The 25,676-nt window shown below is 38.7% G+C and overlaps 1 protein-coding gene across 1 annotated transcript in view; it reads left to right on the forward strand.

Moving 5' to 3' along the window:
- LOC128733603 (homeobox protein 5) overlaps positions 1-25,057 on the forward strand; it is a 44,789-nt gene extending 19,732 nt beyond the window's left edge. The window contains exons 5-11 of the mRNA XM_053827321.1: positions 12,121-12,270; positions 12,385-12,743; positions 13,517-13,697; positions 14,344-14,400; positions 15,191-15,274; positions 15,418-15,566; positions 24,672-25,057. Of these exons, the coding sequence (XP_053683296.1) occupies positions 12,121-12,270; positions 12,385-12,743; positions 13,517-13,697; positions 14,344-14,400; positions 15,191-15,274; positions 15,418-15,566; positions 24,672-24,808 (1,117 nt within the window). The 3' untranslated portion in view covers positions 24,809-25,057. The remainder of the gene's footprint in view (positions 1-12,120; positions 12,271-12,384; positions 12,744-13,516; positions 13,698-14,343; positions 14,401-15,190; positions 15,275-15,417; positions 15,567-24,671) is intronic.
- Positions 25,058-25,676: the final 619 nt, after the last annotated feature.

Raw genomic sequence — 25,676 nt, forward strand, 5'->3', positions numbered from 1 at the left:
ACTCTCACTCGTTCTGTTTGACAGTTGGCTTATCCGCCCCTTTCAAATGTTGGTCGACAAATAGAAATGGAAATTCAAACAACGGAATTTCCAAAAATCGGCCGAAAAAATTTTCTTTCGTTTTTGTCTTTTTTTGGTAGATCTTTGCAAGGAAAATAACAACGTATATATTAAAAGCAAGAATAGGTTTGGTTTTCACATTTAAACTTTAAATAAATATGACTAAAATCCATATTTTTTGGCTCGATTAAAAAATTCTCTTTGTTTTTTTACAAATCGCTTCCGTGCGGTTTTTTGCTGCGCTGTTGATAGTACAAATGCGATTTAAAAATTTGGCCGTATTTTTACGTCTTTGGCCGCAAGCTAAATTTGAAAAAGTAATGTATGGGACACTTATAGAGCTTATAATTATCTATAAAATTGAAGTTTTTAAAGCGTCTTAGTAGAATACGAAACCTGCAATTTTCCAATTCAATTCTACTATGTATATATGTGAATGTATTCAAATTGATCACGATCGATGAAATATCAAAACTCGGTTGATAACGTTTCAGCCTACTGCGTTTTATTCAGCCATGTAAATTGTTCTGTAAATTGTTCACAGAAATAAAAAAATTTACATATTTTAACAAATTATGTATATATACTATGTAAAAACTATGTATATGTATGTACACTGAAGTCGCTTTTTACGCGGTTTGTTTTTTTCGCGACTATTTTTACGCGAATTTTGGAATTTACGCGGTTTTCTTTACGCGAATTTCGGAGTTTACGCAGATGTGCTCAATTAGTCTATTTTTTCACGAAACGTTGAAATCCACAAAGTTTTTTTTACGCGGATTTTTGGTTTTTTAGGCGAATTTTGGTGTTTAAGCGGTTTTTTACGCGAATTTCGGAATTTACGTGGTTTTTTACGCGAATTTCGGAATTTACACGGTTTTTTACGCGATTTTGATTTACGCGGAACGTATCCTTCGCGTAAAAAGCGACTTGAGTGTCTTTTTATACACCGAAGCTGAATTAAAATGCTTCTGATTTGGTTGCGGCTGATTTAACTCTGAATACAGGTGGTAGACGCGGAATAAATTTAAGCAAAGGCCTCTGTATTCTATAAGTGTTTAAGCAGCCAACGAATGCGCTGCTAAATCAGCTGCTTCACATAACAGTGTCACAAGCAGATTAGGCGCATCTCCAACCTCTCCGCAACCTGTCAATATTCTCAATAATTGTGCTATACTAGCTGAATAAACGATTTGTCAACTTAATAAACAGCCCTCCCAAGAACCATTTATGCACTGATTAAACATTTTAGCAGCCATTATTATTTAGCCATAACTGAATATGCATCGAATAAAGTTTATGTAAACAATTCTGCAATACTTATTCAGCCGAAATTGGAGAACTTATACAACCTATTTTGCTTGAGGCAGAAAAAACACTTGTTAAGCAATTATATCGCCCTTTATATAACCTCTGTGCGCCTTGTTTCCAGTTTTGGGCAAACTGGCTATTTAAAAACACGCAAAGGCCTCTATTAAGCTCCATTGCAGCTTCGAAAGCAGCTATTAGCAAGCCCGAAGCTTGATAAAATCACCAGATTTAGATGTTTTTATTTCTAGAACTAAACCATAGTTCAGCCACAGGTTGAATAAATTCGGCTATAAAAGCGTTTGATCAATTGTGACTTGGATAGCTGGTAGCTGGTTTTAAAGCTGCAATGGAGCTTAATAGAGACTTTTGCGTGTTTTTAAATAACGAAAGAGAAGGAGAAATAGTTAAAAAAATAATTGAAAGCGTCATCTTTATTTTGCTATGGCGTCGATTGCTATACTTGAAATTTCGAATAACTTGAATTCGTATGTGCAAACTAATTAAAAATGCATGTCGTCATCTTTCGGGAATCGAACCGCCATCTTCTGAAATTAAAAACTTTCCATGCATTTAAAATATAAATTCTACTATTCATGTTTATTCGTGACAGATACGTATTTCGCCTACGACTTGCAGGCTTCATCAGTGTCTGTTTTCGAAAAATCTCGCTCTCTGGATCGCTTTAAACCAACTCGTAAACAGAAAGAGCAATTTCTGTTTACGAGTTGATTTAAGGCGATCCAAGCTGCATAAAGTAAGCACTCAAATGGTGTTTGACCAAGCGATGTTTAAGCTACTTTAAGTTTTCATCCAAAGCCGATAAATAATAGCGGATTTTCCTGCTAAAAAATCCGCTTCTAAACAGCCATAAACATCAAACCGTTTCACGGTTGCTCAAAGGTGTTAAAGTGGCTTTATAAACCAATAGAGGCTTTCACTAGGCTCACAGTTTTCAAACTACTTTAAAGCTGCTTATTTTTTTGGCTGCATAAAGGTTGATGAGACGTTGATTAAGCGAATGAAAAAGCATTGCAAAACTATTTTTCGTTCTAAAAAGAGCAACTGACAGATTTGCGCAAATTGGTTAAAGCACGCAAAAGCCTCTATTAAGCTCCATTGCAGCTTTGAAAGCAGCTACCCAAGTAATAATTTAAGGCTGATCAAACGTTTTTTGGCTGAATTTATTCAATCTGTGGCTGAACTATGGTTTAGTTTTAGAAATGAAAACGTTTTTTCAGCTCCTGAACATCTAAGTCAAGCTTCGGGCTTGCTAATAGCTGCTTTGAAGCTGTAATGTAGCTTAATAGAGGCTTTTGTGCGTTTCTAAATAACCAATTTGCGCAAAGCTGGAAACAAAACGTACAGAGGCGATATAACTGCTTAACAAGTGTTTCTTCTGCCTCAAACGAAATAGGTTGTATAAGTTCTCTAATTTCGGCTGAATAAGTATTGTAGAATTGTTTACATAAATTTTATTCGATGCATATTCAGCTATGGCTAAATAATTATGGTTGCTAAAATGTTTCTTGGGTTGCTCTATCTTTTGTATTAACGGTGACTCCCGTTTACACTGAGTGTTAGGTGAATAGTACTCTTTGTGCACCGACCGGTGTGAACTGGAAGTGCGCCGTAAATATCTATGATAGAGTAATATTTAGTTTCATCGATTATAACTAACTGTATCAATGAATTTTGTTTGACTAAGGTGGTGCAGCTAAACAAGCACAATCGGTGCACTAAGAACAGGAAAGCCCTGTCATGTGATACTGAACTACAACTTTTACTGCTCACTAATCATTTCTCATCGTTCATTTCTCATTTCTTAATATTTACTGCTCACTACTTAACTTTCCCGTTACCTTCGTTACTCACTTCTCACTTTTCATTATTTATTATTCATTTCGCATTTCTCACATCATGATACTCACTTCCTACTATTTAATTCTTATTACTCACTGTTCATTCCTCACATATCTTTATTCTCTTCTCAATACTCACTATTCATATTTCACAACTCACTTATTCATATAAACAAACGTGATAGCCCGAAGTGGCTCTTGGGATTATAATCAACGTGCCATAAACGCGTTACAAATGATTCAGGGTGAGACTGTCACAAACCGCGAGTTCTGTCGGCAAGACTCGACCTTCGAAACGTACACATCCGCCTACGCATCGACTCATCCCCTATGAAATATAAAGCAATAGAACCGCTTTCTATTTTATTTCAAACTGAAGAAGCAGCAATCTTAGACTTGCCCTAAAGATAGGCGAAGACCCATTTAACCTCTTTCTTAAATCGGACTATACTGCCTATACTCGCATTTGAGTCCCATATCGATTTTCACCATTGTTGAGTTAAGTGAATGATTAATCTTTATTTTAGAGTACTTTTAAAAAACATATAGAAATTGATCTGTTTATTTCTACGAAGTTGTTTGCACTTACCAAAGGCGTGTGGTCCCATATTGAAAGTACCCGTGTAACAGTTCCATAATTTGACTTTATCAAAACATTGTTAATTGTAGCCAATTTAAAGTGTACTAGTTGCATTTGACTCATACATTTATCTAGTTTTAATATACTGCAATATTTGGCCATCAAACGGTATCTGTTCGCGGCAAACTGCTATTACTGAGAGTGTCCGGTATAAGGCGAAAAACCGCCTTTTGGAAAGGAGATCAGTCATGTTGTTATCGATAGTCTTGAAAATCACTTAAAATCGGATGTGACCTTTTGGAATCTGTTCTCGTAGGTCCATGGATTGTTCGTAGTGATAATGAATTTGATAAGGTTGTAGAATTAAACGGTAAAATTGACATTCCTTTTTTGTCATTTTGAACTGATATTGGCAGTTTTGTTCCGAGTGATCATTTCGGAACTGGTTTCTATAGTATAACGAATGGTCTAATTATTAAGCATCCTGAATTCTAAACGACCATCCCTAATCCTGTAGGAACTAGTTTCGGAATGTCAGTTCAAAATACTTCGGAATGTCAAAAGTAGGCCTGCTGAACCGATTCCAAGAACTTTGATATCCGATATCGTATCGTGATCTCCTCCAGAATGGCCAAAAATGAAAGAAGTCCACTGTATGAATTGCAAGAGCAACATGACTGATGATGATTACAACTAGATTTCTTTCTCATATATATAGATACTAGTTGAGCCCGAATCTTACGATCCGGAAAATATGTCGACCAAACCTCGTGATTTTAGTCATGACCTTGATATTCCGCCCCTTCATCAATTGTAGAACCATCGTTTCAAAAAAAATATTAATAAATGTTTGGTCAGAATTCCGAAAACTGCGGATACATTCCATTGGCCAGTGTTTGCGCAGATGTTTAATCTTTGTATTAGTTGTTTGAGTTCTTATATTGCATAATATAGCTCTAAGATGTTGTACATAAAAGAGTCATAGACGGAAATTGTAACAAATAGTTTTTATGGTCGTATTGGATTTTATTTAACTGAATAAAAACTCCTGGCTGTTTGCAACATTTATGTACTGTGATTAGAGTAAAATGTTGCTTAGAAAACTCTTGATCGTTTGCTAGCATTAACTCACCTTTTTAAATTTTGCGACTTGGTCCCCCGCATTAATTGGAACTGTATTCTAACCATAAATATTATCGTCTATCTTCTAATCTAGAACCATTTGTGAAATGGTGCCTTACCGTATCACAACTGTTGCCTGGTATAATGTCAAGTATATTAGTTATGGTTATTCGTCAAGTAACCATACAAACAATGGGTCGTTAAGAATGTTCACCATATGAAAACGAACAATTTTCCATATATATTTTTGGAGCGTAGGATATGATGAACATAATGATAATGGTTGAACCATAATGTAAATAGTAGACGCCATTGAAATTTCTGCTTTCGGAATGTACTGTAACTTTTAATCGAATGGTGATTATAAAGATTATAATAGCGATATAGTTATGACCAGTTTCACAATTGTTTCATTTATGCGGGCCGGTCTGATTTAACACCGATCATATGATATTGCGACAAGCAATCGAGTTGAGCAAGCGAGTCGAGCAGTCGAATCAAGCAATCGAGTCAAGCAGTTAGGTCGAGTAGTCGAGTCGAACAGTCCAGTCGAGCAGTCGAATCGAACAGTCCAGTCGAGCAGTTCAATCGTGCAGTTAAGTCGAGCAGTCGGGTCGAGTAGTAAGTCAAGCAAATGTGTCAAGCAGTCGAATCGAGCAGTTAAATCGAGTAGTCCACTTGAGCAGTTAAATCGAACTGTTCAGTCAAGCTCAAGCAGTCAAGTCGATCTCTCCAATCAAGCAGTTCAGTCGAGCATACGAATCGAACAGTTCAGTCGAGCAATCAAATCGAGCAGTCTAATTGGCCAGTCTAGTTTAACAGTCTAGTCAACCAGTTGAACAATCGAGCAGTCCAGCAGTCGACCAGTGAAGTGACTGAGAATACAACCCATTGCTACGAAAGCATGACGTCCTGTCAGGAACCTGTTTTTAGTTACCGATAAACCTCTAATGACGTTCTGTCAGAAACCTGTTTTTCGGTACAGACATAAGCCTCTTATATAAATAGACTAGCTGACCCGACAAACTTCGTATTGCCACAAATTAAAATGTGTTGTGCATAAATCGTGAATCTGGGATGACTTTTGCAACAATCTCGAGTTTTGCAAGTTTTTTGAGGAGTTTAGGGGTGTTTTAATATACAAATTTTCCTCACAGTAAAGTAGAAAATAACTCCCACCATTGCTTAGCCTGATAAAATAAAGCGGATAGCATTTAAATATTCGCCATCATTACAAACCATTTCGCCGAATACCATTTTGCGGAACACCAATTCTCGGTTCACCATAACGCGGAATATAGAGTTTCGCAGAATACCATTTCGCGGAAAACCTTATGCGATAGGGATGGCAAAACTATCATTAACTACTGATAGTTATCAGTAAGCAATAATACCACTAAGTATCAGTAAGGTTTCGCTATTATTGATATTTGCTGATATAGTTGCCTCCCAGTTGGCCTCGAGGTATGACGCTGGCCTAATAAGCCAGTCGTCGTATGTTCGAATCTCGGCTGGGAGAGGCTGTTAGAGTCAATAGGATCGTAGCAACTGGCCCTGCAATTGTCCTGTACACAGCTGGCTGCAAAGTCTGTCGTTAAATACAGAAGGTCAAGTTTCGATAACGGAATGTAGCACCTAGGCTTTCCTTTTACTGCTATAGCTACGTTGTCCCATTAGAAAAGTTAGTTAGATTAAACTTATTGGTCGGTAGTTGCGTACGATAAACGTGGATGACACAATATATCGTAGTCAACGTTAGTAGCCTAAAGCCGGGGTCGTGCTGATTCAGGAAGTCATCTCAATTTAACTCGAACTTTGGCCACACATCGCCAATTTTCCAGTCGTTTCAAAAGTCACAAATCATTTTCGACGTGCTCGTGTCATCTTGCACGTTGAGCCCCCTGTTCCTGGTGCCAGTGAGGTTGTTGAAGTTAACTGTTTCCGTCGCACTATCATCCGGCATTCTTACGACGTGTCTGCTCACCGTAGCCTACTGACTTTCGCCAAATGTACGACGGGATTCGCTCCAAACAATGCCTGTAGCTCATGATTCATACGTCTCCACCACTCTTCACTATCAGTTTGTACTCCGCCAGATATCCTTTTTATTTTTTACTTGCAGATAAACCTGGAAATCTCGACCAACATGTCAAAAGGTCCAATGTGCAAATGAGAGATTCTCTTTGCGTTTCTTCTCTTATGCTTATTACGGCGGCATAAATAGATTTCAACCCAATTATTCTAAAGGATAAGCTTTCCAATAACACCAGTAACCGTTTCATGCAAAATAGACGCATTCAAGTGCATTTATGCCGCCGTAATAACCGTAAGAAACGAGTCGCAAAGAGAATCTCTCATTTGCACATTGGACCTTTTGGAATGCTGCTCGTCAAATACTAGGTTTAGAAAGAAACTATTTTCACATTCAAATTCCAATTCCAATCGAAAATAGTCGAGTAAAAACTGACTTTTTTTAGCGTTTTGAGCTGGAAATGATCATAAAGAAATCGACACGTCTTCGGAATTTAATTCAACTGTTTGTTAACGCTGTGCTAGTTATCATCCATATGCATTATAGCGATAAACAATTTTCAGAGTGTATTTTAACCTACTAAATTACTTTATAGAATATAGGAAAGCAATAAAAACATCGTGTACAGAATTTTTGAGCAGAACTGATTTTAAAGTGGCTGTTAGCTTCGGGGTACAATGCTAGCCTAACAAGCCAGTCATTGTATGTTCGAATCTCGACTTATCGGTGTCGCTACAGAGTTAATAAATAGGATCTTTGCCCTAGCCCCGTAATTTTCCTGTACTCTAATAATCGGCTGCGAAGTCTGTCGATAAAGAAGGGTGGCTTTTCGAGATTGATTTGAAATGATGATTTGAAAGATGGTGGACCTATGAGAAATTTTTTTGATGACATAGGAATCCCTCAGTTTAGTCGTAATGCTTCGTGCATGTTGTGAATCTGAATGCTTTCCGGTTAAAGTTCTGAAGGACGTTTACACCCATGGCTTTGCTTTGCTTGATTTTAAAGTGGTTTCTTCAAACAAATCATTAAATTTCGCAACTAGTAAGAGATAGATAGTTACTATATGCAGCAAAGTTGCTTATTTTAGTGTTCTAGAATTTTTGTGAAGACGCTATTTTTTTGGACGCATGTAAAAAGCAAAAATTTGTGTCACCCTATTAGGTGGATTCACGGTCACCCTAAAAGTGTAAGAAAATGTGCTATATTGTATTAATTAACTGCTGCAAAGAAACATCCGTTGAAAAATTACACATTTTTACCTTTGTTATACTATAACAAAGGTTTAGGAATTGGTCGAAAAACACGATATTGATCCGAGGCCCGGAGGGCCGAGCCACATATACCAATCGACAGGGTTCGACGAACTGAGCAATGTCTGTGTGTGTGTGTGTGTGTGTGTATGTGTGTATGTATGTGCGGAGCGCAACTTTTCTATCGCCTGTTTCTCGGAGATGGCTGAACCGATTTGTTCGCTATTACTTTTGTTTGAAAGGTATTATTGCCTAGTATATCACTATTGAATTGTTTCGAGGTCCGACATTTCGTTTAAAAGTTATAAGTAAAAAAGTAAAAATTACGTGACACGATTTTCTCCGTACCCAAATGACCGATTTCAACGATCTTGGTATCGAATGAAAGCTCTTGTTAACACTAAATTTTTCGGATAAATTTTATTGAAAACAAACAATCCGTTTAAAAGTTATGCTTAAAAAACCTGTTTTGACAAGGTAATAATTATCGCCTGTTTCTTAGAAATGACTGAAGCGATTTAGACGCTATTAGTCTCATTTGACAGGTAACATAACCTAATAGATCACTATTGATTTGTTTTTTGATTGGACGTTTAATTTGAGAGTTATGATCAATTGAATACAACACATTAAAATTTACAATAATTTATAACGATTTCATCTAAGATGATTTATCTAGTTTGAATTATTTTGGCATCAAATTAGAGATTTTAATGCTACAAATATATCTGCAAAATTTCAGAAGAATCGGTTTTGCCGATCAAAAGATATTAACCCTCCAACACTCGCGCCGACTTTTGTAATTCGGTTACTCGTGCGCACAATGGTCCAAAGCCAAAAAGACATGCGCATTAGAATTTTGACTGGGAAAACTTGGTTTTAGGTTTATGGAACCTTCGGAAGAATTTCTTGAAATTGAAAGTTCTATCGTCTGGTGCAATTTAAATTTTGATTAATCCCCCTATAAGTGAAATAAAAAAATTATTTTTCTTCAGTTTCAATATAACACATTGATGTGTTCTGCAAAGTTTTAGAACATATTATTACAAGAAATTTTGTTGAATACAGTAACCTTCTATCTATTAAGCGAAGAGAGAAAAATCTTATTCATTGTATATGAATTTGTAAGATCAGTTTTTTCTATTTTAGCTCTTTTTGTAATTGTTGCATTCCTTTTTCATGTATTACAAAATTGTATAAATAGTAAAAATACACAACTTTGATTAATATAGTATACCTCTATGTTTGTTTGTTTAGGTACTGTAGAACTTTGATTAAAAAAAAGCCTTAATGTTGACCCCGAATGACTCGACTACCAACAGATACATTTTGAACATTTTATATTTGCTGATAGTTTTGCTGCATACAGATACCATTTTTTCGTGAAGAAACGAGAGAAAATTCCAGGGCCAATCGCGGTACACCTCACATGCTGATTGCTTCGTTTCTGTGATGTCAGTTTATGCTTATTTCCCAACAATTTAAAGTATTAATGCATTGAATGATTATGACGTTTTGCTCATAACAAGTTAATTGAAGAATATACGTTAGTTAAACAGCGATTTGTAACTTTATAACAATATGGCATTCAAAAACCTACACGTGTTGCACAAAATGCAACAGTGTGAGTAACCGAAGGTTAATAAAAATTGATGAAATTTATTCAAGAAAACTTTATTATGTCAATCAAAAAGAATGGCTTTATAGAAATTTATGCGTAGTTCAAAAACCTATAAACTAGACTTTTACTACGCAATGTATATGTTAAAGAATAATATTTCCTCTTACAATTTGCTTTTACTGGCACTTACTCAAATTAGTAACAACCAACTTACCCTTACTCAGTAATTTCATGAAAAAAAGGATCTATCAAAATTTATAGGTGCTGCTATTTTGTTCAAATTTTGTAAACTTATTCAATTTCCAAAATATTTATGAAAATCAACGCACTACGCAACGTTAACCAATAGATGAATTATGTTCCGAAGACGTGTCGATTTCTATCTCAAAGAGCAAGTAAGACCGTATAACAAAGGTTCCTTTCACCACTAGGTGGATTAAATCGGGTTTTACTATATTATTCTGTTTTAATGGTTTAGTCCAATTAAAGGTTTGGTCATTAAGGTTTTCTTGAATAAATTTCATCAATCATTTTTAAATATCTTTTGACCAGTAGAACCAATCCTTATAAAATTTGGTAAATACATTTGCAGTGTTAAGACCTTTCGTTTAATACTAAAACAATTGAAACTAGATAAATTATCTTGGTTAAAATCGCTATAAAGTATTGTAAATTTTAACGTGTAACTTCAATTGCTCATAACTTTCAAACTAAAATTCCAATCAAAAAACCATTCAATAGTGATCTATCCGGCTATATTACCTTTCAAATGAGACTAATAGCGCATAAATCGGCTTGGCCATCTCTGAGAAACAGGCGATAATTATTACCTTGTCAAAACACGTTTTTAAGCATAACTTTTAAACTACTTATTTGTTTTCGATAAAACTTCCCGAAAATTTTTATAATTTAGGAAGAGCTTTCATTTGGTACTAAGATCATTGAAATCGGTTGTGTGGTTCCTGAGAAAACCGTGTCACGTAGTTTTCACATTTTTGCTTATAACTTTTAAACGAAACATCGGACCACGAAGCAATTCAATAGTGATATACTAGGCAATAATACCTTTCAAATGAGACTAATAACGCATAAATCGGTTCAGCCATATCCGAGAAACAGGCGATAGAAAATGAGCTGCACACACACACACATACACACACAGACATTGCTCAGTTCGTGGAGCTCTATCGATTGGTATATGTGATTCGGCCCTCCGGGCCTCGGATCAGTTTCGTGTTTTTCGACCAATTTCTAAACCTTTGTTATATACTATAACAAAGGTAAAAATCAGCTTTACGTACAGATATACATGCTAATAAATCGTATTAAATGCACAAAATTGGAATATACGTACTATTTTGGAGGTGATATACGTGATTAGAAATAATTATAAGCGTTACGACTATATAAGTATTTATATATGATAATATCCGATTCAGCGCGACTCTCTCCGTAATGCTATACAATTTTGCACTGAAAATCGTATGTATGTCAGTCATTATCATTATATACAATAGAAAATCAGCATGAGCCCACTTTAATAAGCTTTAGTTACGATTTTGAATTTGTAAAGATATATTTACGATAATTTTCGTACATTTACATACGAGTTGGAGCTGCCTGGGTTAAGATCAACAGTGCACAATCTTTTTACCGAAACAATAACGCAATCTAGCTATCATCTAAACTATATTTTACTATCTATATTTGAAGATAAAATATACAATAGAATTCATGTGCTTGAGAAAAATGCTTTTTGTTCAGGCTTCAGGTTGTTCGAGAATGTGAAAATTTTCATTTCACTTAGTTAGACCACCAAACAATTTCCGTTGCCAAGGAAACTTGTTTTACCAGCGCCTGCTCGGGGATGTTTACATTTTACGAACTAGTGTCGACAACGAATGTAAAGTCCAAGTTTAGTTTTAATTTCAAATACAATTCAAAGTCGACGGGTGGGGCCAGCTTAGGGCGCATTTAATATTGTCTCTATAACATTTATCGTAAAAAAATCTTTTTGATGGAACTTAGAAATTTGGAGCTTTTAACCTAATCGGCCGATATTTTCGCGATGAGCAAATAATTTTATTGCGTAAAAAAGTTCCGCAATTCCGTTAAGAAATCGGTAAATTGATGTTCCATAAGTAGGTACATACTATCTTTACTGGTTCACTCGACCCAGTAAAATACGTACAATAGCATACTTCAAATGCGACAATATTATATTATTATCCTCGCTCTGTTACAATCGGTGATTGCAATATCAATTCTCTCAATCCCCACAGAATTACCACGTCGAACGGCGAAATCACGGTAACCAAGTCACAGGCGCCTCCCACTCCGCCCCTATCAGTACAAAAGAATCATCCCGCATCGATGCACTTCAATCCATCCATCTCGCCGCAGCCTTTGGTCCATCACGCGAGAGATCAACAGCTTCATCACCTCCACCATCACCATCACCACCACCAACAACAACAACAACAGCAGCACCAACAGCAACAACAGCAGCAGCAGCAGCACCAACTTTCATTGCCATCCGCCCGCAGTTCGCCGCAATCCGTCGCTGCAGCCGTCTGCTCTTCGTCGTCTGCCCTCTCGGTGGATAATCATCTGCAGCAGAGGGAGCACAAACCGTGCGTCTCCTCTGTCGGTGGTTCTAGTGCGGTTCCCACCGGCGGCGGTAGCAGCACGCCAGGCGTAATTTCGCTCACCTTAGATGACATGGAGCAGAAGATTTCCCCCCACTCGGCTGGGTCCTCCTCCGGCAAGCGGCATCGAAGTTTGACGCCTCCACCACGGAAGCGCACTCCAACCGAGTCGGTCCCGCTGTCGCAACGCGACGACGGTGACGACGAGGACGAGGACAACAATTCCAACCTGAACAATGAGCTGGAAGACTCACCAAGTAAGCCAAGAAGGTTTCCGTTTTATTCCGATTTTAATAGGCTACCAACACAAACTCACATTCACATACACACACAAAACACAGCCGTTGACAACTCGAACACGAACCTTCGCCGCGTCTCTAACCGATCGAAGCAGCCCAATTAATTTCTTGCTGAATAATAGGCCGCGCGTAAACACTTGAGACAATTATAGCTAATTTAGAGCAATACACGCCGTTGGTAGGTTGGTTGGTTGGACGATACGCGCGCGTCACATAATGGCGTCTAATGTTCAGGCCCGGCAAGTTAGTCGGAGACGAAAATGTCACACCATTAACCCCTCATTGTGCTCAGCGCAGATCCGAACGGCCGGTACCGACGGCGGCGGCTGCCGCTGCGGTGGAATGAAATGATTTCTTCAATTTCCGAGTCAATTAATTTGACATTCTCCATTAACGCTTATTTCACGCTAAACAGTTCCCTAAGTGCGGTGCTTTATTTATTATTATTATTAGTGGAGCAGCCGCGTTGCGGACGGGGACGTTTCTCCGTGCGGAGGCTGAATCGAAGTAGGCCACTGCGCGGCACGGTATGAGTGATTTTATTGCGATTCGATTCACCTACGTCATCCTACGCTACGACACGGGTCAATTATTGATTCTGTTGAAGGTTTCAATCGCTTCAAAGCTTCAATGACACACTCTGATAAAACATAACCTTTTACACAATCGAAAGAAACATTTGGATCGGAAAATTCGTTCACACACTTTGTTTCCCGCTTATTCCCGCACAGATGAGCTGACGATCAACCAAACCAACTGCAACGTGGTGGACGGTATCGACCTGGACGACATCAAGGAGTTTGCGAAAGCCTTCAAACTGCGCCGGCTGTCGCTGGGGCTCACCCAAACCCAAGTAGGCCAAGCGCTGTCGGTGACCGAGGGACCCGCCTACAGTCAGAGTGCCATCTGCAGGTAAATTATTGTTATCGTCCTCCTATGGCTGGGCACTGCCCAAAAAGGAAAAGCCATATGTACATGGGCCGCTTTCTTGGGGGTGCTTTTCCCGTGCTCTGATTTGCATACTTTTCGCGACCATCGCGCTTGATAATATCGTTGGAACAATCAAAATTAACAACCCGCGAAGTGCAGGCACCGCGAAAAAAAAGTAGTCAAAACAAAAAACACATCGCGAGAAAATTGAAGCGCGGGAAGCCAACGAAGAACACTATCCAAAATGAAGAGATTAAACATTCAGCGAAAGCTGACGCTGGGAGGAGCTTGCTTCGTTGCCAACTCCTGGACGGTTTCGGTTCACCCTCCCACCGTCGGCACCGTCGAAAATGAGACAAAATGAGAAAAACGGTGTGCCAGGACATTGTTCTTCCTTGTTTATGTTTCATTTTTTTTTTTCGTTCATTACCATTCATAATCAGAGCGCAGCAGTGGGCAGATTAATTTATCGTTTTTTTTTTGTGTCTTCCTTTCTCGTTCTCTCCGTTTCTATTTTTGCCACACTTCACTTTGTGCCCTTATGTTCGTTGTCATCTCGTGACACCTCTTGCATATCGTCCACACCATGCACCATGCGATGCCGGGGGGTGCGCGACAATGTGCACAGTGCTCTTGCCGCCCAGATGTACTGCGCGGCACAACTGTCGTCCCAGCAGCAGCAAATGTACGTATTTTGAAGTCATATTTTCAACTTTCGGTTTCGGTTTTCCCATTCGTAATCCTAGCTGGTATTATACGTTCCTTTTTTTGTTTTTGGTTTAGTTAGTTTGAGCTTAAAATTTGACTTTAGTTTCGCTTGACAATGCGTCAAAAATCAGAACTTTTACACGAGGTAAGACTAATCTCCGGAAAATATGTAAGCATGACAGATTTGGCCACTAATCATTAAGAGGAGAAAAAAAAGATATTAAAACAAGCATGCCATGATGAACGGTAACGGTAGAAAAGGTAGGTACATCACAAAGCCAGCCTTCTGCATGAGGCGTCGCCTGCTTATCCTTACCAAGTATGCTTCAGTTAGTTATTCTGCATTTTAATTTTATCGTTCAGGAAAAAAACAGAACAAGAATTGGCCAGGGCATTGTTTTACATTTGTTTGGGTTTGCTTTTTGTGTTTCCTTACAAAAAAAAAATATAGCGAAGAAATTCGATTTTTGTTTCACTCAATGTCCTGGCAAATTCCTGTCGCGAGAAATGGCTTCAAAAGATTCAGTTCGATTGGGCTTTAGAACGTCACCGATTAGAAGAACTCCCTTTCTTGATTGAACCTTTCCTCCTAATGCGTTTCGTCTTGTTCTTTCTTCTTTTCGTTTTTTTTTAATTCACTTAATCCCACTCTGAAAACGAAAACAACACCAACAACGCACAACACACAAACACACCCGCACACGGTTGCCTCACTCGTACTTGTCCGTTGACTGTGTGTGTGTGGTACGTGTGAATGTATACAATAGGTTTGAAAAGTTAGACATTACTCCCAAAAGTGCACAAAAGATCAAACCCGTGCTGGAACGCTGGATGAAGGAAGCCGAGGAGAGGTACGTTGCCTGAACCTGTGTTTGTGTAACATTTTTCGAACCAACAGTTTTCACTTTTCTACTGTTCTGTTTTTTCACCCATTTAACTCGATAAAATGGCTGCACCAAATTTAACACCAAATGATTTCACTTTGATTTCGCAGTCACTCTTCGCGGTACAAGTCCGGCCAGAACCATCTGACCGATTTTATCGGTGTGGAACCATCGAAGAAGCGGAAAAGAAGGACCTCCTTTACGCCGCAGGCGCTGGAACTGCTGAACGGTCACTTCGAAAGGAACACGCATCCGTCCGGTGAGTGGTTAGGTTTTTAAGGTTTGTTTTTGCTAGTAACATGATTTAATAATGAGCATATCTAATTGTCTCTTAACAAAAATTAAATTAAAGGGTCGAGTCCTAACTTCTGATCACTGATGCGTATACATTTGACATAAGACTGTGAAAAAATATTCCAATCAGTTAGTAAAAAGTATCTTAACGCGTTACTTTGTTACTAAATCCTCGAAAAAGAACCAGCGAACCACGCTGTGTCAACCTTTTAGCTGGGGGTGCTTTTTAGAAGTACGAGAAACGAACATGTAACGATAAGTGGTTACGTTTTACACGCTTCGAAAATTTATCAAGTCACTAAATAATTTTCGTTGAAACGACCACTAATGGCACGACGAACGATGTCTTCAAATATTGAAACTTTTGTACTTGATTAGTTATTATTGGTTACAAAATGAGAATTACCTTTTTAATAGCTCGAAACAATGGACCCCTCTTTCGCCAAAAAATGAATTTTTAGCAAACCTTCGATTTTGACGCGTTGTAAACGAATAACGGAAGCAATCTGGACTGCTTTCCACTATGACTGATGGCGTTATAGTAACGGATTCTGTCACAGATATTACCGACTCGTTTCGCACACACAATTCAGTTACGTTTTCCTCGATGAGATCGCCAATGCTCAAGATATTGTAGCCGCAACAAGTAACATTTCTCGCTTAGCTGTTTCCAATTCCCCGCTGAACGTTACTAACGATGTGGTGATTTCTGCTGGAAAATATACGAAATCCACAACTGGATGCGACCCAGATGGCATTCCTTCCACAGTGTCCTGTCACGCTGTCTAAATACTCTTGCTTGCAGTGCCCTTAGCTAAGGTTTTCAATTTATTTTTGACGACAGGATTTTTTCCCAAATGCTGAATCCCACCGGTGCACAAAAAGTGGTGCAAAGCCACTTACCGTGCTATTGCTGCCTTAAGTGCTATCTCTAAACTATTTAAACTAATCGTTCTGGAAAAGTTAATGCAAGATTGCTCACACTGTCCAGCGTGGATTTATGCCATAGCGCTGGACTGCAACTAATTTAATCGCCTTTATATCGTTCAACATTCGTGAAGTGATGGCACGGCCATCATTCGGGTCATCTGACACTGACGCAAGAGGGCGCGAGTTGAAGAAGACGGCCTCTATTTGCGCCAACACGGTTGAAAACTGCTCAAACGACAATTTATGTTCCGCCAATATTAACTTGATATGCGATTTCACCGACTTCACGCCGGTCTCCCAGATTCCGCCAAAATGCGAACTACGTGGCGGAATGAATGACCACTCCATGGATCGTACAGCATAAAACTCATTGAGCTTCAGCTGATGTTACCTCTTTTGGAACAGGGCTGCAAATCTGTTCATTTCGCTGTACGCGCCTTCGAAATTAGTAGCATTGTCAGAATATAACTTTTCAACGAGTCCACTGTGGCTCACAAAACGTCGTAGGGTTTCCAGAAAACTTTCGGACGTCAAATCGGAGACTGCTTCAAGATGTAGAGCACGCGAAGGCATTCTTACGCATACTGTAACGCGCCGTACTTTTACACCGTACGCTGCGAGGGGTAGACTTTTGACTTTTGAATTTAGCAGCTTCTTACATTACGCCAGGAGTAACTGATACCTGCAGTAAAGCGAGTGACGGTTGCATTGGTATAGGTTGTGATTGCAACGGTGCGGCGAATTCGCTATGTAAGCACAAATCGATCTCTTGTACTCTCATGGAACTGCCATATGGAAAGTTTGTGAAGATTTGGTGCAAAGTTTTGTCTATCCTTTTCACTCTTTAACAAACCTGTGCACAGACTTCACAAATAGAACAAACTTGGGAAGGTGGCAGCACCGTTTCGCGCACATAGCGAATGGTTGTAGTAGAGCGACTGGCGGTTCCAGCTTTGAAATTACTGGAGGTAGAGGCAAACCTGAACTATCAAGAACCAGAATGTCTTGGAAGCTCACAGGATTCTGGTTAACCTTTTTCATACGTAGGCTGTTAGCTGGCTGTGCATCTGATGACTCACCGGATAGTTGCTCGCATAAGCCCATCGCCTCATCATAGGACTGGATGCCATTCCGCTTGATCGTACATGTATATTTTAGCTATACTTTTTTGGGAGTGATGTTTGCATCCCGAAGCATTTTTTTGAAATCTTGAACTTGTAAAGCTGTAAATATCTATCATCAATGAAGCTGTAACTAATTTTGCTTTAGTGAATATTGTTTGCATTATATATAATTACCTACCTGGATTTGGCAAAAAATGTTGCTGCAGAAAAATTACCGCTTGCTGCAGCTGAAAAATTCAAAACAAACTGGTGAACTGTCAAACGCAAGCTGACATAAAGTGTTGCGCGTACTTTTTTTGAACCATCCAGTCCTAAAAATGTTTCGCGCGTACTTTTTCTGAACTGTCACGTTCGGATGAAATTTCTCGCGTATTATTTGAAAACTATCACGTTCGGATGCAGTTTTGCGAGTACTTGAAGTCAGAAATTCAAGTTCAAAAAGAACCTGGAGCTGTTACACACTCAAAATAATTTTCACGTCGAAATTACGTGAAAAGTTATGTGATTATTTTCCATCTAACTTTTCCCGTACTATTTACGTGAATTTAACGTAGTTTGCATTAGTATGCGTGTATTTACGTGGAAACCAGATAGATGTTATTGTATTTTCCAATAATGTTCAACTGAAAGTCACTAGAGATGGTCGGGTATGAAAATTTGAATACCCGAACCCGACCCGTACCCGATCAAGAAAAAAATTAAAAACCCGTACCCGACCCGAACCCGCAAGTTTATTATTTTTGATACCCGAACCCGACCGCAACCCGACGGGTACGGGACGGGCCCGGGTACCCGACCATCTTTAGTGTTAAATGTGGTCAATAGAGATACCCGACCCGAACCGACCCGTACCCGATTTCAAAAACAAAAATTAAGAACCCGTACCCGACCCGAATCCGCAAATTATTTTTTTTCAATACCCGAACCCGACCCGAACCCGGCGGGTACGGGTACGGGTCGGGTTTCGGGCAAATTTTCCGCTACCCGACCATCTCTAAAAGTCACGTAACTCCCTGTAGAGAAATTTATGTGATTTTTCACGTGGAAAGAACGTGTGGATTATTTTGCGTGCAGTAAGTGAGAAATCAGTACATCGTATTAGCCTCAAGCTACTCAGTGGGGGAGAAGGAAAATATATGCTGTAAATCGGGTGTGCGTCACGGCTAGGCCTATACACAAACCGTATCTCGATCGGAGACAGGAACCACAAGGAATGGATCAATAGCAGGGTAATTACCGAATAAGAAACGGCTGCCAGTTCACGGGTTTCTATAGACTCGGTGAGCAGATAATTAAAACTACACTCTAGAGAAAACCAACGGCGAAGGAAAACAATTCGACTTGTACGAAGGATGTAAAATTAGAGGTTAATGTCGCTTTGGGCAAAAACTCGTTACGCACGATACAATGTTTTGGTTAATGGAAATACTAGTGTTCGATTCAGTAGATCCATTGAGTGACAAACAACGTCTTGTGGCCATCGTTAGTGAGTCACTTAAGTGCGATTTCCAATCGTTAAACGGAAGACGAACAATAAATGAGTTTCGCGAAAATAATTTAAACAGGCTTCTTCAGTCGATTCAACTCACTTCTCTGAATGACGCAATGTTTCAATTTCCCAAAATTGCCTGACTAGTTTATCAATATCTTCTTCAGCTCGTATGTAGAACAAACTAGCGGGTCTTCTGCCTTTTTCACCACTGAACTGAACCGCTTTGCCTCCCAGTTGGCCTCGAGATAAGACGCTGGTGCTGGTCTAATAAGCCAGTCGTCGTATGTTCGAATCTCGGCTGGGAGAGGCTGTTAGAGTAAATAGGATCGTAGCACTGACCCCGCACTGTGTTGTATTCTAACAGCTGGTTGCGAAGTCTGTCGTATAAAAACAGAAGGTCAAATTTCGATAATGGAATTAGCATCCAGGCTTTGCTTTTTTTTGAACCGCTGAGAATCCATCCAAATTGGGTATCTTGAAGCTCTGCTGAATAATTCGGCAGCTGTAGACGTCCTGATTTCAGCAACTCGAAGAATATTTTAGCACCTAATAGCACATCGACCCTACCTGGAGTCCCAAAATATGGATCAGCCAGCTAAACGTCGCACCGTGAGATGAAACCCAAATCTAGGTGGCCGAAAGTAATTACGCTAAAACCGTTAGTCCTAGGTATATAGTATCTTCGGAGTAAATTTGTTATTTCAACTTCCGCAGTTGTTGGTGTATATGACATTAGGGTGACCATCATAGTAAGCGAGTGCAAAACATAAACTATTTTATGGCTTAGGTTGTTCAGCAAAGTTAGAGAAAATTAAATTTTGAGTAACTTTGCTGCAGAAATGAAAGTTCTATCTCTTATAGTTGATGGGCTGGAGCTATTTAAAGTTTTTTGATCGGGGTGAACCAGAAAACCCCGTTTTTTTCTTTATATCTCCTTTCGTGTTTATTTCTCACAAATCATGCCTCTTGAGCACTTTTACACGCATGGAAAACGCACATTTTGTTTGAAGGAATCAAGTCGCTATCTACTTTGGTTCCGAAGTTACAGGCGTTTTTTTTCTAAAAAAAATATGCTTTTTTCAAATGTCAACAACGTAAAAACTGCTCAAGAGCAGCAAATCAAATTTTGTATGGATGTGTAGTAGTATATTGGCCTCCGAAATTAATAGAGCACATCGGTTCAGGTCAATCCGTTTTTGCTAGACCCTATTGAATATTGAAGTAAAAATTACCATTTTACTTACCAAAATCACAATTATTACGTTAATAGATGGATTAAAAAAGCGAAAATGAGTCTCGCTCTTGGATTTAGTGATGCGTCTCTCCGGAAGGCGAATCCTTTCCAACACTTGACAACTGTCTTTTGAAAACTTTCATAGTTGTTCTATAATGCGGTATTTCGTTGGCCGCTTGATTTAATTCCTAAGCATTGCGTGTTTCGCTGTCTAACTTCTTACGATCCGTTCAATCAGCATACTCTCTCCTAATCCCTGTATTAGAAGCTCAATAGTTTTAAAAGCATAAACATTTCTCGAACAGGCATTCATCAACTTTCGCAATTCAATTTCATTCTCACTCATCATCTTTGGAAGGTCGAAGAGAATATCAATATGCTTATCAATGATTAACCGTCTGTCCTCGTACAGTTCAATCGCTGGGGATACAGACCGATAGCGATTCATAATAGTTTCGAACATCGTTTTGCAAGCAAACCAATTCTCATATGTGCCGTCGAAGGAAGGCAAGGGTACCCTGAGCGGTGGTATATGCATCAATACAGCATCAGTTACTGGAAACGGCGACACTAGACATGGTGCTGTTACTAACGGAACATTTTCATCCGATATCATCCAGTAATTTAGTAATTTAGTAATTCTTCGCGTGCATCATCGCTCACGTTCAGGTTCTAGAGAGGCTGCTGATATGCAATTGCATTCAGCTAACGCCTCTTTGATCGTTTTCAGCTGCAGTTGCAAAAATGCCTGCTTCTCAAATTTAGGTGTGACTCTTCGACATTCATTCGGAGTTCAATTTAACTAATATTTTTGGTAAACTTATCTAGTTCCGGAGCACGAAATAAGGCGTTATATCCTTCGCCAATTGCAGTCAGACTGCTGGTCAAAATGCCATTAGTTTATCCCCAAAAATTACGGGTTTCGACTTTTTTCGTTTTTCTATCCCGTTTTTCGTTTTCGTTTGTTCCATTCTTCCTTTTATCATGTTCTGCTTTTCCTTATTTTTTGTCACATTCGGTACATGCTCTGTTGTTTTTTTTGTCTTTCGTTTCTTTTTGCTTCTTTTTCAGTTTTCGTTTCTCCGTTTTCCTGCTACGAATTTCTTTTCCTCTTTTTCTGGTTTATCCTTATTTTCTTTCTCGTTTTCATTGCATTTTTCTTTATTTTCTCTTGTTTTTCTTCTTTTTTCTTCCGTTCTTCGTCATTTTTCCATTCCCTTCCGGTTTTGGCTCGCCCTCCCACTTTTTCCTCTAGTTTTTTACTTTTCCACTTTTTACCCTTTTTATGTCCTGTTTTCCCTCCCATTCTGTCACGTTTTTCTCTTTCGTATTTCTTTTTTGAAACCAGTTTTAATTCCCTTTCTCACTCTTGCATTTTCCTCTTTTTCTCCTTCTATCTAATTTTTCCTTTTTCTGGCTTCTTTTTCTGGACAGCAGTACGAGATGGATTACTTGTAAATCCAGCATCCATTTGTGAATATGCTAAGCATAAGAAACTGTTTGCACCAGTGTGCGAAGTCTATTTGACAGCCACAAAGCAGTGCCCAAGTCTTACTTGTTAAGATTCATACAAGAATCATTGATATCTGGGATTTCAAAAGCAGTTTTTGTGCTCAAAACAAAAGATATGTTCACGAAAATGTATTATTGCGTTCTGACACGAGAAATCAATGATCCGTGATTGAACCTTAACCAACTGCAGACGACTGACTGTGATTCTGTGATCAGCAGTCAGGTCGTTGAACGCGGTTGGAATCTAGACGATACCGATGATTGCCGACACAATGATACACCGAACTGTTCATGCTAATTCTCGCGACCGTAGCGTAACTTAATACTTTTTTATTTGTTTGATTAATATTGTCACTTTACAGCTTGAGTCATTCGTGACTTCTGCGAGGTTGGGATTAGAACCCGGGTCCTCGGCGTGAGAGACGTGAATGCTAACCACTACACAGGGATTGACCCCTACAGAAATTATTTGGTTTTACTCTAAATTTGATAGAGAAGGTGTGGCACGTGCCCCAGTGTGCCCCAGCATGGACACGTCAATGGCCATTTTTACCATGTTTATTAAAATTGAAATTTTATTAGATAAATTAGTGACGTGGTGTAAACTAAAGTTGTTATGTTTCACCGAATTCAAACGCCAATTATTTTATGTATAGTACTGATTAGCAAGCACTAAATAGATTCTTGTACTAAATCATTTCATGCATCTATGGTCGTACCGAACCATATATTTCATTGAACAATGATTGTACCGAATCATTTTACTTATTAGTGGTCGTTTTATTACCTTTCTTGGCGTTTTTTGACACTTTGGCGTTTTTTCCGCACCTTATCGTCATATTTTTTCGTCTTTTTTGTTTTATTTTCATCATCGTTGCTCCTGCTTGTCTTCACTTTTTCGTTATCTTTTTGCCAGCTCTTCACCGTCTTTTTGTCATCTATTTGCTGTCTTTTCGTCGTTCGAACGTCGTCTTTTCGTTATCTTTTTGTGGTTTAACGACACGTTTTCGCTGTCGTATTTTTGTCGTCTTTTCATGCTCTATTTGCCATCAGCTTTTCATCGTCTGTTCATCATTTTTAAACCTCCGTGTTTACATATTTTTCGTCACGACTTTTTGCCATTTTTGTTGTTGTTTTGGCACCTTCATTTTAGCATCGTTATTTTGTCGCTTTTTTAGTTTTTGATCATCGATTTTTGTTGTCGTTTTGTCGTTTTCGTTGTCTTTCCATAACCTTTTTGGTACCTTCTCTCGTCGTCCTGCTTGCTGTCAAAACAACCGAAACAAAAGACGATAATTAAACCTGTCGTAGTAGCCTTTTAACCCAATACTCTTCTGGCGTATAAAAAAGACAGCCAAATTATTGTCTGTTTTACTGTCGACCCGTCGTTCTTTCGCCGTCTTTCGGTCCTAGATTTAACTTCTTGTTTATGTTGGTTTTTTTCGATAATTTTTTGCCATTTTTAACAGTCATTTTCTCGTGTTTTTTGTTTTTTGTTTTTTTTTTGTCGCTGTTTTATGTTTCTTCCGTCGTCTGTTCGTCGTTTTTTGACCTCCGTTTTTGGCATTTATTGTCGATTTTCGGCAGCTTTTTGACGTTTTTATCGTTATTTTTATTGTTATTCTGGCAAATTTTTGTCGTCGTTTTATAGTCTTTTCTTCGTTTCTTACTGTCATCTTTTCGTCGGTTTTTGTCATCGTTTCCCCGTTTTTTTGCTGTCTTTTCGTCGTTCTTTCGTCGTATGTTCGTCATCTTTCCGTCGTCTTTTTTGCGTGTTTTGTCGCTTTTTTAAAACTTTTGTCATGTTGTATTTTGCAGCTGTTTTACCGTCTACCGTCTCTTTATCGCCTTTCGACATTTGTTTATAGTCATTTGGCTGTTTTGTATTTCCTTTACTGACATTTTTGTTTGCTGCTCAACCATGCGGCAACCTTTTCGCCATCTTTGGGTTGTTTTCTCAGCGTTTACGTTATCTTTTTGCTATCTCTCAGCCATATTTTTGTACTCTTTTCATGAGCTTTGTGCCATCATTTCAACGTATTTTCATCGCCTGTTCATCTTATTGTTTTCCTTCCAACGCCTTTCGCTGTCAATTTGTCATCTTTTTGTTTTGAAAAGAGAGGAAGTGTCTGAATGAAAGCAAAGAATGATTAATCGGATGAGCAGGAAAAGTTCGATGTAAAGCCGAAACCTTGAAGCCGATCCGCTAATTTTGGATACGGTTTCTGATTGGAACGTGCCCGTTATGGAATATAGAATCAACGCGCTTATTTGTGAACCAAGTTGATGTCCTGAGAGTAAACAATTTTGGTAAAGAGTATTATCGTTTGAGTATAGAACCTAGTCCAATTTGATGTCCTGAAAGTGATAGGAAAGTAAACGATCAACCCTTTCTTTTGCTCGATTGTATCGAAATACTGCAAGATTTTATTCAAAACAGATGTCTTGTATGAAAACAGGCAAGACGGAATATTCATTACACCCGAAAGCCTGAAATTTTCAACCTAATCAGCCATTATTTTTGTGATAATGAATAATAGATTCTCCATTTTACGATTACTCGATTTACTAGACCAAAACATTCTTCTGAAAGCGTGCCCCGCGTTTCGTTCATGTCTAGGAACGCTAGTGAAAACCCATATTGGCGACGGTTCCCGTAATAAATTTATATTCACAGAACTGTGCCAAAATCAGATGCAACCCAATCGAATAAATCCTAATGTTACACATCATTTCACTAATTAGTAATTACCTCTTTCTGATCTGATCTGCTTTTAGGCACGGAAATCACCGGTCTGGCGCACCAGCTGGGCTACGAGCGTGAAGTGATTCGGATTTGGTTCTGCAACAAGCGTCAGGCGCTGAAAAATACCGTACGAATGATGTCTAAAAATTTCAAAATGGAAAGCTCCTAAGCAGTGGCAAACCTTCCGGCTGCTAAGTTTCTGAAGTACACGCAGAGTTATGTGCCATGTTCACTGGAAGAAGTCAACCGGAAAACCGGCGCAAATTGTAGGCTAATTTTACGTTTCGATCGGAACACATTGTGTTTGCTACAGCCAAAGGCAAACCAATCAGCCGGAGTTTAATATTCATCAATAAGTCTAAGGAAAAAAAATGAAAGATTCGTATTTCAGCTTAATTTTCTTATTAAGTAAAAAAATGATGCAACCAAAGTTCCTATACAATTAATATCTAAGGGTTATTAAGAAATAATACTGATGATGATGATGATGATGATGATGATAAAGACGATGCTAATAGAGATAAACAAAGTAGCCATGACACCCCATCAAAGACACCCGCTTGGAGTGAAAAATCTTCCCAGTAGATGGGTGAAAACAAACGTGACTAGCAGGTGCCAAACCCAACCCGGATCTAGTAAACCGTGCCATAGCAATTGGTGAGAGCTGCATACAACGCAAAACTCGCATTCGAAGAAGGAAAACGGCAAAACTAGTTTTGCCAAAATTGACTAGTTTATCAACGGCAGAGCAGCTGTAAAAATTTTATATATAAATGAAGGAAAATATTCTACTGTAAATGACAACTCTAAATGTATAAAACGAACCGAAACGTTTGATATCCGAAAACAACAACAGATAAACCAATCGATAGTGTAACAGTACTTGTGAAAGGTCCGCTCTCTTGAAATTGGCATTCCCGTTTACTCAAAATTGGAAACTTTCCGGCGGTGTGGTGGCGCGGAGACCACCCGACCCGTACCGTATAGGATTTAGGAGAGACGAAAAACTACAAAAAAAGCTGCACAAAACTTTTATC

Source organism: Sabethes cyaneus, chromosome 2 (genome assembly GCF_943734655.1).
Source record: "Sabethes cyaneus chromosome 2, idSabCyanKW18_F2, whole genome shotgun sequence".
Taxonomy (NCBI): Eukaryota; Metazoa; Arthropoda; class Insecta; order Diptera; family Culicidae; genus Sabethes; species Sabethes cyaneus.